We start from the raw sequence: 16162 nt of genomic DNA on the forward strand, positions 1-16162 counted from the left end.
CAAGGCTTCTTCGTTCTGTTACTGTTTTTGGATGTTCCCTAGTTTTTTAAAATAAAAAAAAAATTAGTATTAAAATAAGGCAACTAACTTGGGAGGGTATCTGGAGAAGCTACGTGAGACTCACTGGGGATAATACACACAGCAGAGTTAGAGAACATGGCTCTTGGGGTGATTACAGCACCTCACTTCGAAAATCTCACTAATCCTGACATTCTCAAGCTTTCAATTATCATCTGACTTACCTGCATTTTTGATTATTTCTAATATTGTTCCAAAAAAAAAAAAAAAGGTGCTTTTTATTCAGTTCCTTCACTAAAATGTATGTTTCTGCCTCACATCTTTTGCACTTGAAAAGAATTGGGCATAATTTCCCATTTCTATTTCCAAAACACCTGTAACATATCTATAGTCAATGGCATTTTATTGCTTACCTGGAGATAGTAACTCAGAGTTTAAAAGAACATTTGATTCTAAAATAGGACCTTTGCTTTACTCTAATTACCCATATTTTTCATTTATTTAATTTTATTTTGAGAGAGCACCATTGGCAAAACATGTAAATCACACTTAGCTGAGAACTGTGTCAGGCTGGGTAGTGATTTACAAGATTTCCTAGAGCACTGCACAAGGTGCATGTTTAAATAAGCATTTACTTTATGCAACCGCATAACTATAATATTTGTCTTATTATTCTGCATAAAGCTGACATAGAATTCTAGGATTATAAATTGGACCAAGGATGTAAATGCAGCAGTTCAAGCAAACTCTTGAAGTTATTGCTGTTCACAGTGAATTGTAAAATTTCATGATGAACGACCACCATTAATTGTTACTCCGGTACCAACCATAAAGCTATGACTCAACACTGTCCTCCTCCTACTGGTATTTTCATGGCTTAAAATCAGCTATTAAATGACTGAAACCAAAAACACAGTTAGGGAATTTTCAAAATGAAAGGGTGTGAACTTCAAAAGTGTTTTTCACTGTAGATTTTCAAAAGCTGAAACATTCTGCTGTTATAATTCTAAAATAAAGAAGACATGCTAGTCTTTAGACAACTAGGGAGGGAGAAGGAATACACCACACCTGCATAGTTCCCATGTGTCACAATATCATATCGCTGACATCATCTTCGGCCTGACTCCTGTGCATGCTGGCACCTTGTACACCGCAAAAGCCTCATCAGGAACGATCCCACCTCAGGCATGGGGCCAGCAGAGTTTTGTTCTCGCTGAATGCCATATAGATCCTGATTTGACTGAAGGCGGCTCCATCTCAACACCCTCAAGCTCCTGCAGAGAGCAGCTTTCAGCTGCAGCGACTGCTCTTAGCGTCTGCTGGGGACTGATTGGGTGGAATCAAGAAATTGATTCAACCATAGATCAATAAGCACACATCATAGGTTTCTAGACTGTGAGGATGAGAAATAGCTGAAGGGTGGCTTGGTATGGCCCCTTCTCTCATACCTTTCCCTTCCATTGCTGATTCTGTTGTGCTCTGGGCAAGGTTTCATCATAGGGATTTAATAACCAAGTTTTAATAAACCTCATGATATCCTGACATTCAGTTACGAAAACAAAGTTCCCTAAGCATCTCTAATGAAAAGGATTAAATCTTCATACTCAGAAAATCCAGCACCTCTTAAATATCAAGTTTTCCTAGGCTATTTTGTACCAATATATTGTGTCTTACTGCCCTTCCTAATACAACAAAGAAATAGGCACACAACTATCAGAGCTGCCTGTTCCTTGGGAGCCCACAATCCACACGCCCCCATCACCCTGGAGCAGTAAGTCTTGGTTAAGGGGAAATGACAAATGGGAAATAATTCCCACAAAGGATGATTTTGACTCAGGACTCAATTAAGAAAAAAATAGGCTGTGGAAGGGCACACAATGTCATCTTGTCCAGGTCCCATGAGACAGGATCACTTGTCCCTCCTGGCACCAGAATCAGCCCTGACACACCTTCCTGCATCTGCTTCTCAAAGCCGCCCAAAACAGCAGCTCAGCAGCTCTCCAGGTGATCGACTCTATCGCTTCACCACTCCCCTCCCACCACTGGAGGCTTCAAGATATTTGTTTTTTTCACCAGTTTAAGCCTATTACTATTTGTCCTTTTTCCCCGGGTCTCGTAGAATAGCCTCCTCTCTGCAGCTGTGGTTTTCCATACTTCTGAACTTTTATTATTCCTCCCAAAAGGTGCCTGAAATGCGCCTGAACAATCACAACATGGCCTGGAGCTTTTCTCCAGTGCTAGGACTCAGCATCTGCAGCAAAGAAAGTACCACCATTACTGTCATTATGGTTCCTCAAAGATTAGCGGTTCCTCGCTAATACTCTCATTGGCAACATTCAAACCCATGTATTTTCAGTCTAAAACTCTGAGTCTAATAAGGAGATACTCAAACTGCATTTGTATTTGTCATATTCAATGAGCCAAAAATTTAATTAGCTTGAAGACATTATAATTGGCAGTAGCACTTCAGCTCACTAATTGTCATTGCTTAATACTTTCATTTTAATTATTTCCTTTATTGCCAGTCACGCTCCTCCTTCCAAGAGTTTCCACGAGGTACATCACTCATGCTGTTTGAAGCTATGTTCAGTGAACATGATTCCTTACACACAATTAGAAAGTGTCAAGAAAGGAATTGCTGAAAGCAGATTTGGTTTGCCAGATTGCTCTAACTGATGGCTTTCCTTCAGCACCTGGGAAAAGCTCTTCTCTTTTTCAGCACAACACACAGAAGCAGGGGCTTGGTGACTCTGAGGGTTTCGGACGCAGCATCTGCCACCCAGCAAGGCACAGAAAGGAACTGCTGGTGCTATGCATCTTGAATCCCTGTGGAATTCCAGAAGGGCTTGACTGCAGATTGTGACTTGCTCATCACCCCTCTTGGAAGGGTGGGGTGGGTGGGGAAAGGAGAATAAATTCCCTAACAGTATCACAAAGGGGTGGAATTTAGTTATGAGGGGCTTTATGTTATCTCCTTTGGCAGGAGAGCTCTCATGACAGCATCAAAGATCTGCCACGACTGACAAGTGTGTTCTGTGAATCCCTAGAAAGAGAAGTCTTTGGACATCGTGACATGCGACAGAGAAGGAATCACCAGAACAACACGCAATGCACAGCATCTTGCAGAGTAACTCCTGCTGTTACAAGTACCATCAGCACTAACTCAAGAGGACTGGGATCCGAGACAGAAGGTGACTGGGCTGAAAGGCAGGCGGTATGTTTACAAACAAAGTAAAATACTGATGCAGAGTCATGGCATGGAACGAATCATTGATTAAATGGATGAGCAATCTGCCACAGTGCATTCAGTGTGCTGCAGGGATATAATAGATGGATTTGCAAAGTGCTTTGGAATGGTCAATTACACGGTGAAACCATATAGATGTATGCGGCATCATGAGCTGCTGGAGGACAACCCTCTTGTGTTTGTATCTGTCACAAGGAAAATCTGTCTGTACAGCTTATTTTTTTTCAAATAATCAAAGTAAGGAATGGATTTGCCTTGTTTTCAGTTTCATCCAAAGTGGTTTATGCTGTATTAAAAAGCTCGGAGTGAACTAACACACTAGCTTACGTGACTTGCTTGTCCTGCTGAGCTTCCTCGAAGCTTTGTTTTGCTCCCACAGACCACAGCTACTGCCATTTGTTCCAGTTTTCTTTCTTTAATTAAACCAAATAGAAAAAAATGTTTTTCCTTGACTCAGTGGAGAACTAAGATGCTGTTTTGTTATTTTACTGAGTGAAGATCAAGCTTTGAGTCATGAAGGAAATGAGTAAAATGAAAAAGAATGGGGTAAATAGCTAAGAAATACTTCTAACTTTGTGGTAATTTCTTTGTCTGTGGATGATTATGACAGCTATCGCTTGTGGTTCAGCTCCTTCTGAAGCTTGTACTTTATAAAAAGATTTTTCCAACTCATTGGACCATTTCAGAGCAAGCAGTGAGAAAGTGTTCAATAAGAGCTGGACTTGGCAATCAACTTGGTAAGAGCTAATGGAACGGTCTCTTCTGGACAATACGATGCAGCAGTGAACGAGCAGTGAAAGCACCGTGGTATTATACTTCAGCCTTTGTAATCCAGGAGCCAGGCAACTCATGGACTCAAACCACTACCAGTGATAGACTTCATCAGGGAGTTCTGGGAATCAGTAATGAAACGTGCACATTTCTAAACCACGGTCTCATCAGATCTCTTTTCTCACTGTAACAAAGTAACTTCCCAAGTAAACACAGCAATGAGTCTTTGAAGGGGTAGAGCAGCAGCAGGAAAGCTGTTTAGGGCTTAATAAGAGTTAATGAATGCACTGAGTGGAATTAAGACTTTCCATGCAGCAGAAAAAAGTAAGAAAGGGGGTTGAAATGGTCCATAACTCAGAAATACAATCATGTGCCTTTTCAGGCACATGAGCAATTCCATTAAACTAATCTGCTTTAATTGCATTAAGCTTAGAGACTACTCAGACGCTTAAACTCAAACATATGATTAATTATTTCCCTAAAAGAGGCCCCAGTCAAGAAGAATGGATAACGCAAACAAACGTTGTATGTAGGCATTTACATGTTTCAAGGTATTTGATTCAGCATTCTACAAACTAAAACATTCAAATCAGTTTTTTGGTGGAAAATCTGGATGCAAAACATTCTCAGAACGCAGTATCTGAACAATTACACAACATTATTTTGCTCATATTCTATACGTTTTCAGTATGCATTAAAAAAAACAATATAAAAAGTATGTCCTTAAGTAAATTCAAGTAATAAATAGGAGCTGGTATTTTTTTGCCCAGCTCTCACTGGTGAACTGCTCTTGCAGAATTAATTTCAGGTGCTAAAAAAGTGACTACTTTCACACACATAAAAAATTCCGACAACGACCAAATACTTACAGTTCAGTCTGTCACTGGAGTCTGTTATGCATTAATTAGCATCTCTGATCATATACTGATTAATTAACTATATTCATTTTGACTTAAATTATAGGGCATTTTGCAGTTTATGTATCATATAAACTTACTCTTTCATGTTGCTTCTTCAATTTATCCTATATTTTATTTTGGGGGTGCCATTATTATTTACTTTGAACAAACAAACAGGCATGTCCACACCAGCATCTCTGAAACTACAATTAAGATGTTCAGCAAGATGCTGTCTGATATCTCCATTGTGACAACTAGCATCTGAACCCAAAGAGGACAATCAGCCCATAATGTACTGCACTTTATTCTGAGCGAAATGTGAATGGGGAAAATGGGTAATAAATTAAATTTAGATTAAAAAAAAGGAATTTTGTTCACAACTTCATGGTTAAAAGCCAAAATAGAGAAGTTTGATGGATGCTGCCTTCAGAGTGAACACTGGCTCACCCTAATGCATATTCTGTAGCTGCATTTGAGTCAGCATTTGAGGACCTGTTGCCATATGGAAAATGAGGAACAATTACTCTAAATAATTACATCAGTTTATTGCTGTCTGTTGCCAAGAGAAACAAGCCTTGTTGGTAATATCCACTTGCCGTTGCCAAGTAACTTAATCTTTAGGGAAACTAAATTTGCTCCAGTACTAACACTTCTCTAACAATAAATATCCTTTCTAACTGATATCATCATGGCTTATAACTGTATCTTTGTTCTGACAATTTCCTCAGGTAATCTCTGCTCAGTTACAGGTTGATGGCCGCAGAGGTGTGAATTATCACACCTGGCATGAGACCTGCACAGAGATGGAATCTGAGTACGAGCTGGGCAGTCCAGGCTACCCTCACAGTCACTGGGGAGAAATCAGAACTTTTCAGGCAAGTGAGCTGAACCCATAACAGACATCATCAGCCGCACGGCAGAAGCGCCCATTTCTCCACTGATCAGTAGTCCAGGTGGAGGTGTCAGCTGTCCCAAGCTCCCAAGCTAGGGAGATGAGTCCAGGTCAGGTGCTCTCCTATCCAGGCTGCCAGTGGGAAGGGAAGCCAGCCTCTGGCAGCGTGACTGAACTTTTCCTTTGGCAGCAAAGCCTGGCGAGAGTCGGGCCTGTACTGTAAAACCTGTAGGCTGGGATTTTCAGAGAGCGGCTGTTGGTATTTGGACTCAACAGCAGCAGTGTGAGGCCTCGGGGAGGCACTTCGAGGCAGACACAGATCTTGGTCTGAGCTACCAAGGAAAGGCAAGCTGGCGCTGGCACCTCCCTCACGCTTCTGCCACAGGCACCTTCACCGTTCTCCAGCCAGACTGGCTGTGCCTTTCAGTTCATCATCACTTGTAAACTTCAGAACCCTGCTGTTTAAGTGCTATCATCCAAATCGTTGCAGACAGCAACTTACTGTTTCTTATTGTGCTTTCCACTTAAATTTCATTCCAGCTTGGAAAGACAGCACTGAAATCCCCCTTCTTTTCTCCTCTCAAGACTCCTTGCACTGCAGTTCTCGTTTTATCTTTGGCTTTCTGAAACCATCAACAAAGCCCTGAAAAACCCCACTTCTGCCTTACCTACCACTTTGCTGCAGTGAACAACAGCAACACCGTGACCAAGTGTTTTCTTCTCTCACCAAAATCACGTTGTGCCATTTTAATTCAGCCGTGTTTCTAAGTGCCTGATAAAAAAACCTCTCTCACACCTGCAGTTGCCCTCACAGCCGACACCAAATGAACAGCACTACTTAGGTGGGTGCCTGACAGGCCCTTTATTTAATGCTCATACCACACAAAGCATTTTGCAGTCTTCAGTGATTCCTCCCTAAGCCAATTGAACTTGCTGATTCAAAAACTACCTTGTTTTCCGTGCTGACAGTGACTTGACAGAAACTGCAGAGCTTATTATGTTTTTCTGATTTCTCTGTGCTCTCTGTCACCGATTCGCTTTACTGTGCTTATCCACTCTCACATGTTAACAACCTCTAATCAACATCTAGGATCCTCTAGTGGCTGGAGGCATGGGTTTTTTCACTATGGAAAACATTTCCCATGCAGCTGTCACAACAGAACCCTTTCTTTGGGTTTGTTCTCTACTTTTTTGGAAAACAGTACCATGGAGAGAATGATTTCAAACTAGACATATAAACTTCCCACCTGAATCAGGAGTACTGATGACAATAAAATGAAATCCAGTGTTACGAAGGCCTTATCTTCCTCTTTTTTCCAACAGGTCAGTTACTTTCTTGACGACACTGACTGTACATGAAACTCTAATTCACCATGCCTCACCGCTATGTTGAATCAGGGTATAAATACCCTCTAAGATCTGATTTGAACAGGTATTTATGCCCTTCTCATTTCAAATTTCTTCTGAGGACCCATTTCTGTAATGATATCTACAGAAGAGCTGTTCCGTATACCTTTGATTATATTCTATGGAATTAATTTAGTTCTATAGGAAAGCTGTTCTATCAGAGTGCATTTCTGCTTAACCAATAATTCCATAACCAAATGCTTCCAGATATATCTTCCCATTGTTTATCATTTTTCTCCACCACCATCACTTTTCTAAGGTCAAATCCTAAAACTGTAGTTTAAAAATTACTTGGCAGAAGCAACATCTCTTAGCCAGGGTGTCTGCACAACTCACACTTTCAGTGCAGAGCTCCACCATTCCCAATCTACAGCTAATAATATTTGAACTAAGAACATATACTCCTGATTAAATGGATTTAATCTTATTCCTAGACCAACCTTTCATAAATTATTTTACTTATGTATACACACATAGTTTTCTTCTTAAAAATTAATATATATTAGTGTGCGGGGTGCAGTGTGTATTGAATCGATTCTTGGTAATACAAGTAAGGAAATCTCTAAGTACATAGAGCAATCTGTGTAGCTCCTCTTCTACTTACAAAGGTTGTCCCTTTGTCTTCATAACTCTAATAGTGTATACAAATTGGCATCGACAATATACAGTTATTTGCTTCCTAAGGTTCTCTATTTCCTTGGTATTTCTGAAGGTCACAGGGACTCAGCCAAACCTGAAACAGTCATTTTAATTCCCAGTCTTTTCATTTCACTATAATGTAATTATCTTATAGATTTTTCTGTAGACTTATTTACTAGTTTTCTTTTCCTGTTGGATAAGTATACAATAACTAAACTAACTCCAATTAGGTAACTGTCACCAATATTTAAAATATAATGGCATTTAAAAAATTACATAAGTAATCCAAGCATAAACATTATTCTTTATGGTAACGTTTCAGCTCAGTGGCACCAAATCCTTATCACATATTAGCCTGTGACTCAGAAATATTAAACACAAACCACCATCATATTTTTCTGCTACGTAAAGTTACATATTCCTTGAGTTATATACAGCATCCTTTTTATATTTGTACTAAAGCATCTTCAGGAGATCCAAAATACAAAATGGAATATTCAGCACCTTACTTTAAACTCAGTATATTAAATTATTTTCTTAGCTACCCATATGTAATCCTACAGATTTTAGAAATCAGAATTTGTCCTTGTGTATTCAGATGTAGCAATGTGTCTACATTACATCTCCCCTCTAGCCCTGCTAGCACAGTATTTTAAAATCCATACACTCTCAGAGAGGCCACCATCCCAAGAGGCTCAAGGCACCTTGATATAAAGACCCTCTTGAATTTAAGCACACATTTAAATCCAGCATAAGTCTGTGTGCTTTGCAGTATCAAGAGAGTCTTAAAGATAAGCATAAGCCTAAATATTATGCTGAACTGGAGCTAGAAACAAGGTTTATCCTCTGAAGAAGCAGAATAGTTGTAATACCGCAGTACAGATTATTGATGCTCTGTGAGATTTCTCTGTGAATATAGCAGGAAGAGGAAAGTCTCCATTAATAAAATTGAAAACCATGAATTAGCAAATGCTGGAGACTGTAATAAGCAGGAAAACACATTAGCTCATGCTGAACCACAGGTTTCATCCTGTGCAGCATTCGGCTTTCATAAAATACAGGTTAGCTGCCTGCATTCAAGAGAATGATACGCTACCTTTAACAGTATTTGCTTTTTAATGAAGAGGAATGGCATCAGCGTTCTGGGAGAAGTTCATGATACATGTCTCTACGATACAACATGGCCAGTGTGAGAGTGTTAACTTGTTATAATATAATTTGAATAACTTACTTGAAGGCATTGGCATCTCTGTGGACCTTATAGTTGTCTGCACTGATTCTTGAGATAACTCTGGTGACAGCAATGAGAATGCCAATATTGACCTGAAGAAGAAGAAGAAGGAAGTACACAGTCAGTACTGGCTGTGTCAGAGGTACAGCTGCCCTAGGAGCGCATTGTACAAATACAACGGAAAATAGGAATTTTGCATGTTGTACTCATTTTGAAAAAGAGGTTTCTAGTATGGACTGGTATAGTTTGACTCTTGTCAGTGCATTTCCCTCTCCCCACAGTGGGTAGCTATTGCTTGTGCTTTCTTTCCTTCCAGAACAGCCCTTGCCTGTTTAGAATAAGGCTGGATTGAGACATGGTTTCACAGCTGAAGAGGTGCTCAGGATCCCTACTGTACGAATGAATACCCTAACAATCTACAACCAGCTGACACAGGGGCATGTGTCTGCATGCTGCTTGTTTCTGTGCCTGCATGAGCACAGACTTCCAAAAGCACATTTCTCGCTAGACTTCACAGTGTACAATTCCTGCTTCTTACCAAAGTCTACTTGCAGTTTAAGCACAAGATTATTCTAAAACAGCAATGAGTAAATGTGTTGTGGCTGAACTCTGCTCTTCAAAAGCCCCACTCTTTTTGATATCAGGCCCAGCAGAAACATCAATACAAGGAAAAGAACTCCCACCAGAAAAGTAGGAAATCTTGAAAAGGCTAAAGCTGAAAATGTCTAACAAAAGAGAGTTTTCTTGGAGTCACAGGTGAAGAAGGAAGGAAATCTTTATCACTTAAAGGAAATGTGACAGACTGTCTCGCTGTGCAAAGACCTTGGGTTTAAACAAAAAAAAAAAAAAAAAGAGGAGAAACTGTGAAGGGGAAAGACATATTTCCCCCTTCCTGTCCAAAGTTACACATCAGCTACAAAGCTGATATTTAGCATCGAGTCAAGAATAAGGGTAGAACAAAACTACCCTGCACTACAAAACAAGACTTCAAAATAGTGCAGTTGCTCAGTTAAAACTCAATAATCATCTATTTTGACATAAATAGTCTGATTCTGAGGACGAGAGGGTGAATTAAAAATCATTTAAGTTTGATGATAAGGATTTCCTCGGTATTTTTCAAACCTTCTGACCACTCTTAATTCTAGATTTCTAAGGGCAGATCATCTTTTTAGCCCATCCAAAGAATACTGTGTGGAACCTGACAGCGTTTCAATTACAAGTGTACTTGTTCCATCAGCTCCACAGAGATGAGTATGAGATGAAATTAAATGGTCTTGGGATCATTTTCCCTATTCCTTCCAAATCTTATTCTGTAAATATCTTTTAGAAATTCTTTGAGGTGGTATTGAGCATTTTTGAGAAACCCACGTATATGCTGAATATGCACGTTGACTGAAACAGCAAATGATGAACAAGTTACACTTTCTCTTCTCTTTCTCCTCCAAACTGCAATTTTCTGTTTCCTGTCTACCGAATGACAATCACCTTTACTCCAGCGTTTCATGGGAATAGCACATAAAAGGCCTCTCGGTACCCTTAACTTCTTTCCTGACATATTATCTTTCAGTAACCTTTTTAAGTCTTTTGGTATTCAAAATATCAGTCTCCCCTCTTGACACTTCCTTGTGGATGTCCCCTTTTTCTGCTGACTGCAGACAACAGTACTCACCTGCCAGGCTCACATGCCCTTAACCCTAATGTTTTCTTCCATTCTTAATTCTTTTTAGGCACTCCTAAATTTTGCTTCCTGCACAGCATTTTTAAGAATATGAAGATTATGCTTAAATAATGCATATTCAAATACTGCCCCTCAAATCCATTAACTTAAAAAAGAAAAAGATAAAACCTCCTTCTTCAAATTCTGAATTTCCTACGTCTTACAAAATTCAGAGAAAGTTATGAATGATAAACACTAATAAATAAATACTCAGAAACTTGCAAACTCTGACTCATGAAAACCACACAAGCAAGATAATTTCAAAGAAGAAAAATTAGATGGTTTTCTAAAGCACAAACTGTTCAGCACTTCTAGCAGAATTTTAATTTCTTTACATAAAAGAAATTAAATCAGAAATTAATTTCCCACGTATTTTGGACAGTGTGGACATTTAAAAAGGCCATGAGCTTCCCCTCTTGTGCAGTCAGTGTGACTATATCCTTCCCAGCGTGCATTAGCAATGCATTTAAAAGTTGAGAAGGAAACACCGTGATCTCACTGCTGATAAAAAGCTAGGTGCTTGTAAAATTAGAAATGAACCGCTACGCTCAAGTCCCAGAGTTCTATATTTAAATTTCCTGAACATCTTGAAAACAACTTTTGTTTAGGTATTGTGAGGAATTAGAGTCATCTCATCCAGCCTAAATAAACAGATTAGCTACAAATGTCTTCCTTTGCTAGTATTTCAGTTAAGTAAAGCATGGAGGTGTTTCCACTGCTCTTATGTGGGAAACTGAAACACAGCCACTGAATTCTTCCTCTAGTGATTTTGTTTTGGCATTTGATGTAAATACTTTGCCAATAGTTTGAGTAGGAGAACCCTTAGTTGACAAAACACTCATCATGCTTTAACCTGTATCAGAATGCTCAAACTAGAATAAACATTTAGATAAGGGAACTGTATGTAGTTCCTATTTTTAACTTTTCTGAAGGGCCAGGTTACCTGTCAGTTGCAGTTATTTTGCCTTAAAATTACACAGGATCTTAGAATATTTTGCTTGCAGGTACTGGCCACACTCAAAAAAATATAGCTAATAACATTAGCGCTTGTTTCCTAACTCACAGGACTCCTTTCAAGGCAGCTTGTCCCACCCCAGGCAAGTCTCTGCGAAATCGGCGGGAGCTGCCAGTTCCCATTACTGCAGGCTTGACCCAAAGAGCCCATGGAAAGATCCCAGTGACATCAGGGTGCTCTGGCTCACTCTAGCGACAACTTCACGTGACTAAAAATTGTCAGATCAGGAAGGGAGTTAAACGAGTAAAAAGGACCTCTTTCAGTATCTTATCTCATCAAAAATTTGTCAGACCAGATAAAGCAAGCCAAATTCTCTCTCTCACTTAGTTTTATTTTTTGCAGGGGTTTCACTTAGATTTCCTCCAAGTCTCATGAGATCTTTGTTTCTTTAGTGCAGTGCAGAAATCCCACATGTAAAACCCTCTGATGTGGTGTGTTGCATCCCAGCCAAGAAACGTCTTGGCAGCACAGAGGAACTTAAAAAAAAAAAAAGTGGATGAAATGTATTGCCTTAATTAAATCCATTGACCAGCTTTCCTCTAAAACCACAAACTATTTCAGGCTCCACTTCAGTTTTGGGCAATGGTACAGGGAGTTATAACTGACTCTTCCCGTGTGAGGTTTAACACACTCTCTCATGGTGTGTGTTAATTTGATCCTTATCATGACATCATTAGTAGCCCACCAACGCTGCGAGTGGTGGCAGTTGCAGCCCACTGCTAGGTCTCATCAGAAATCACTACTTGGCTATTATGCATTTCCAAACATATCTGATCAATTTAATTAGATAGATGTTGAAATCTGGGAGAATGATTTTGGAAAGCCTGATTCCATTCTTGGCTACCCCAGAGCAACTGCAGATGGAATAGACTGAATTATTTAAGACTTCTGTGCACATGATTTCATGTTAATGCATGTAGTATCGCACCAGTCAGAGCTGAATATCAGAGCAAAACATCCCTGACTTCTACACTTTCCTACTATTAATCCTTAATTTTGGGTCTGGTTTTTTTTTTTTTAATCTGTCCCCTGGCTCAAAAAAATGTTGCATGCTTTCCTGATGGTTAAGTAAGAAGAAATTAAATTTTAAAATAATGAGGGAATTTAATTTTAAAATAGTAAAAGTGCTCATAACTGAGTGCTAATAAAAAAAAAAAAATGAGAAGCTTAGCAGCTGTGGCCTGTTCATTTGTGCTCTCATCCACCATAGCACTTAAGTATGTACTTGATTTCAATGACTGAGGAATCCTACTGTTTCAGGGCCTTTAAACACTATGAGTCCAATTCTGTCACCTTTTCCCAAGATGAAAGATATCTAATAAGGGACACAAATTGCCACTTCTCAATCAGTAGGCCTACCTGCAGAGTAAGATACTGTTCAGCATACAAAAATGATCCTGATTCTGCACTGGCACATAAAGGCATGAATAAATACCATGAGGCAACAGAACTGAATCATGTATGATCAGCAGGTATAAGGGAGAGAGTATTTTTTTTTACATATATAGAATATTCATAAGCAATTACCAGCTGAAGATGGTGATGGCAATCTCAGCCTGGGACCCAAGTTCCACGGAGTCCCATCTGAAGACACTGGTTACAAATCTGATGTCCCCACAGCACAGAACTGTTAGCAATATGCTAATGAAAATCATTTAGCTCCATAAAAATGCTGTTTATCGGAAAGACTTGTAAAAAGCCACCAGGAAAATAAGTACTTAAAGGGAAAAGCATAGAAATGACTTGTCACTACAGCCCAATATCTCCCCTGCAACGGATTGTTCGCTGTCTGCAGCACACCCACTGCTCCGTGTACACAGATGCTTTCTGCAGAATTTCCTTAATTCTGCCATATCTATGGAAACACACCAAGGAAGCAGATGGCTGATAACAAACAAAGCCTTCTGCCAGAAGTTTTAATGTCTTGTTCCAAAAATTCAGGTGCTTTGTCAAGTTTTTTTTTTTCCCTTTCAAGACATGTCCCAGGCCCACTTTGGCTGAGATTAGTTTGGTTATCGAATCCATTTTTGCAAAGCTGCCTTAAGAGGATGTTGTAGAGGCTCAAGCATGGGGGGGGGCATGAGGGAGAGTGATCTTTAAACCTTAAGGTGCAGGTAGAAGCCGAAAGACCTACACAAAGAAGGAACTATTTCTTTCACCACATCCCTTGACTCATACCCAAAGTGCTCTTATGGGAATCCATATAGGGGTGGGAGGTTCTGTGAATTACTCCCTAGAAAAGTATGTGTGAGTATTTTTTCCCAGTCACACTCCCATCATTCTGTTTTAAGGCTCCGTGATGTCTGTATTGCCTGTGAGGCTGTGGCAGGACAAAAGTAGACTGTGTCTGCCTAGTCTCTCGGAGACGGAGCTGAAAAGAGCAGTCTCCCCGTTTTCTTCGCTGCATAATCCTCTTACTTGGCAGAGAGGAACTGTGGATGGAAGTAGTCAAAAACTGCTTTTGGAGACATATTTTCAGAGCTAAACACTAGTTCATGCAACTAGTGGCTAATCTGTTATTTAAAGAGCATATGCACGCACAAAACAGTGTTTAGCCTTGTTATTTCCCTAAAGGCACTAACACATTTTTCAGCTAGCATATTCAATGCCCAGAGAGAATAATTTGTCAGCTAGCTCGCTGCTATTTTAGGCAGAGCTGGGCTTAGACTATTTAACAAATTGCTCTACGTAGATCAACCTTGTGAGCTCATTTTTTCTCTTTCTCAAAATATTTGTATCCCTACAAGAACATAACTTGAGCTGCACAAATATTATATATCATACGTGAGAGCCAGACAGCTAAACCCTTACTTTCATTGGCAAGCAGCTACGCGGGCAAATTACTGAAGGCTGAGCTCACTCAGGTGAGTAAATGCTTCACGATCTGGCATGTTTTGATTAACATCACCTTTGGGCAGCAGCTGGGAAAGATTTGATTTTACTGGTTGCATCTCATTTCCTCCTTTGCTGCTGAACAATGGGCAGAAAGCAAGTGCTAATGTCAGAAGGTGACATCTGAATAGTAGTTTTAACTGCTCTTCAGTCATTAATACCTACAGATCTTTGACTATAAACTCACATATAGAAGGTCCAAGGTACAGGCCAACAAGAAATTAAGTTTATTGGAACAAAGTCCAGAGCTGTTTAGCCAGCTCTACTCCAGCGACCAACATTTCTTATTTAGATATATATGCTTTCACTGAGGTAAAAGAAATTCTGCTCTTACTGCACTGGGACTTTACAGTGTTGCCATTAATAATTTGATTAAAATGCTAACATGAGGCGATTTCTGCCACATCAATATAGCAACAGTTTTCATTGTTTTCTGAATGTATGTTTATATAGCCAAGTTTTTCAGAGGCTGTATCTTGGGTGGAAGATGCTGGGCTGCCTATAAGACGTGCTGATTTCACTGTCTCCTAGGCGAATGTTAGGATGTCCACTCAGCTGCAGTGTAAAACTGTTGGGATGGAAAAGGTCATCCAAGGAGCCACCTTCTGCTCACCAAATAGTTACAGAGATATGCCATGGTAAACACTAGTGGTTCTCTATGCAAAGCTCTCCTTCCTTTGGCTTGTGAGCAGGTTTAGGGATTTTTTCCCCTATGTGATGAAATTTGGGGAAGTTTCTTTCCGCTTTCCATGGAAACCCTAGCTTTCTATGGGAATTTCAAGGTACAGCCAGTGGCTCCTTTTGGTGCTCCTCCATGCAGGTAATCCAGATCTTATTTTACCTGACCATGCCTAAATATCACAGCAGGCACAGACTCAGGTCTCATGCCCTTGAAATCTAAGTAAAGCTTTAAAGATGACCTGATTTCACTAATCAGTGAGCCTATTCCGTGTTCATAACTATCACTCTGACATTATAACCCGCAGCAAAAATCGTAGATAACCTGATCAATTAACGTATTGGAAACAGCGTTGAAGAGGAATAATCTCCCACTTAATCCCTGCAGACACCACTGACTCCTTAAGTAATCATAGTGATTAAACCACAACTCACTGTAATTTAACATGTGGGCACAATTAAACTGCTGTAGAGCATTCGTGTATCAGCATCAGAGCCATGAACCTGCACTCTCCCCTGGAAAGATGACGTTAGTTAGAGCTGGCAGAGGTGTCTGCGGCAGCCACCTGAACCCTAGCAAACTCCCCCAACAGCCCTGCCTGGATCAGCCGGATGAACCACCGCACCTGACATCCAATTCCAAACCTAGAGGAACATCACCAATTCCTCATCACCGTAAGAAGGCAGGTACAGCTCGTTACCTTCCCCAGAACTCACCCAAAGGATGAGAGCTCATGGCATTGTTTTAACCCATTC

The 16162-nt window shown here is 40.0% G+C and overlaps 1 protein-coding gene across 1 annotated transcript in view; it reads right to left on the reverse strand.

The window, feature by feature from the left end:
* Window positions 1-16162, reverse strand: part of GPR133 (G protein-coupled receptor 133) — a 142408-nt gene that overhangs the window by 17611 nt on the left and 108635 nt on the right. The window contains exon 21 of the mRNA XM_010150445.1: window positions 9105-9196. Coding sequence (XP_010148747.1) covers window positions 9105-9196 — 92 coding nt within the window. The remainder of the gene's footprint in view (window positions 1-9104; window positions 9197-16162) is intronic.

Source organism: Eurypyga helias, unplaced genomic scaffold, assembly GCF_000690775.1.
Source record: "Eurypyga helias isolate BGI_N326 unplaced genomic scaffold, ASM69077v1 scaffold1154, whole genome shotgun sequence".
NCBI lineage: Eukaryota > Metazoa > Chordata > Aves > Eurypygiformes > Eurypygidae > Eurypyga > Eurypyga helias.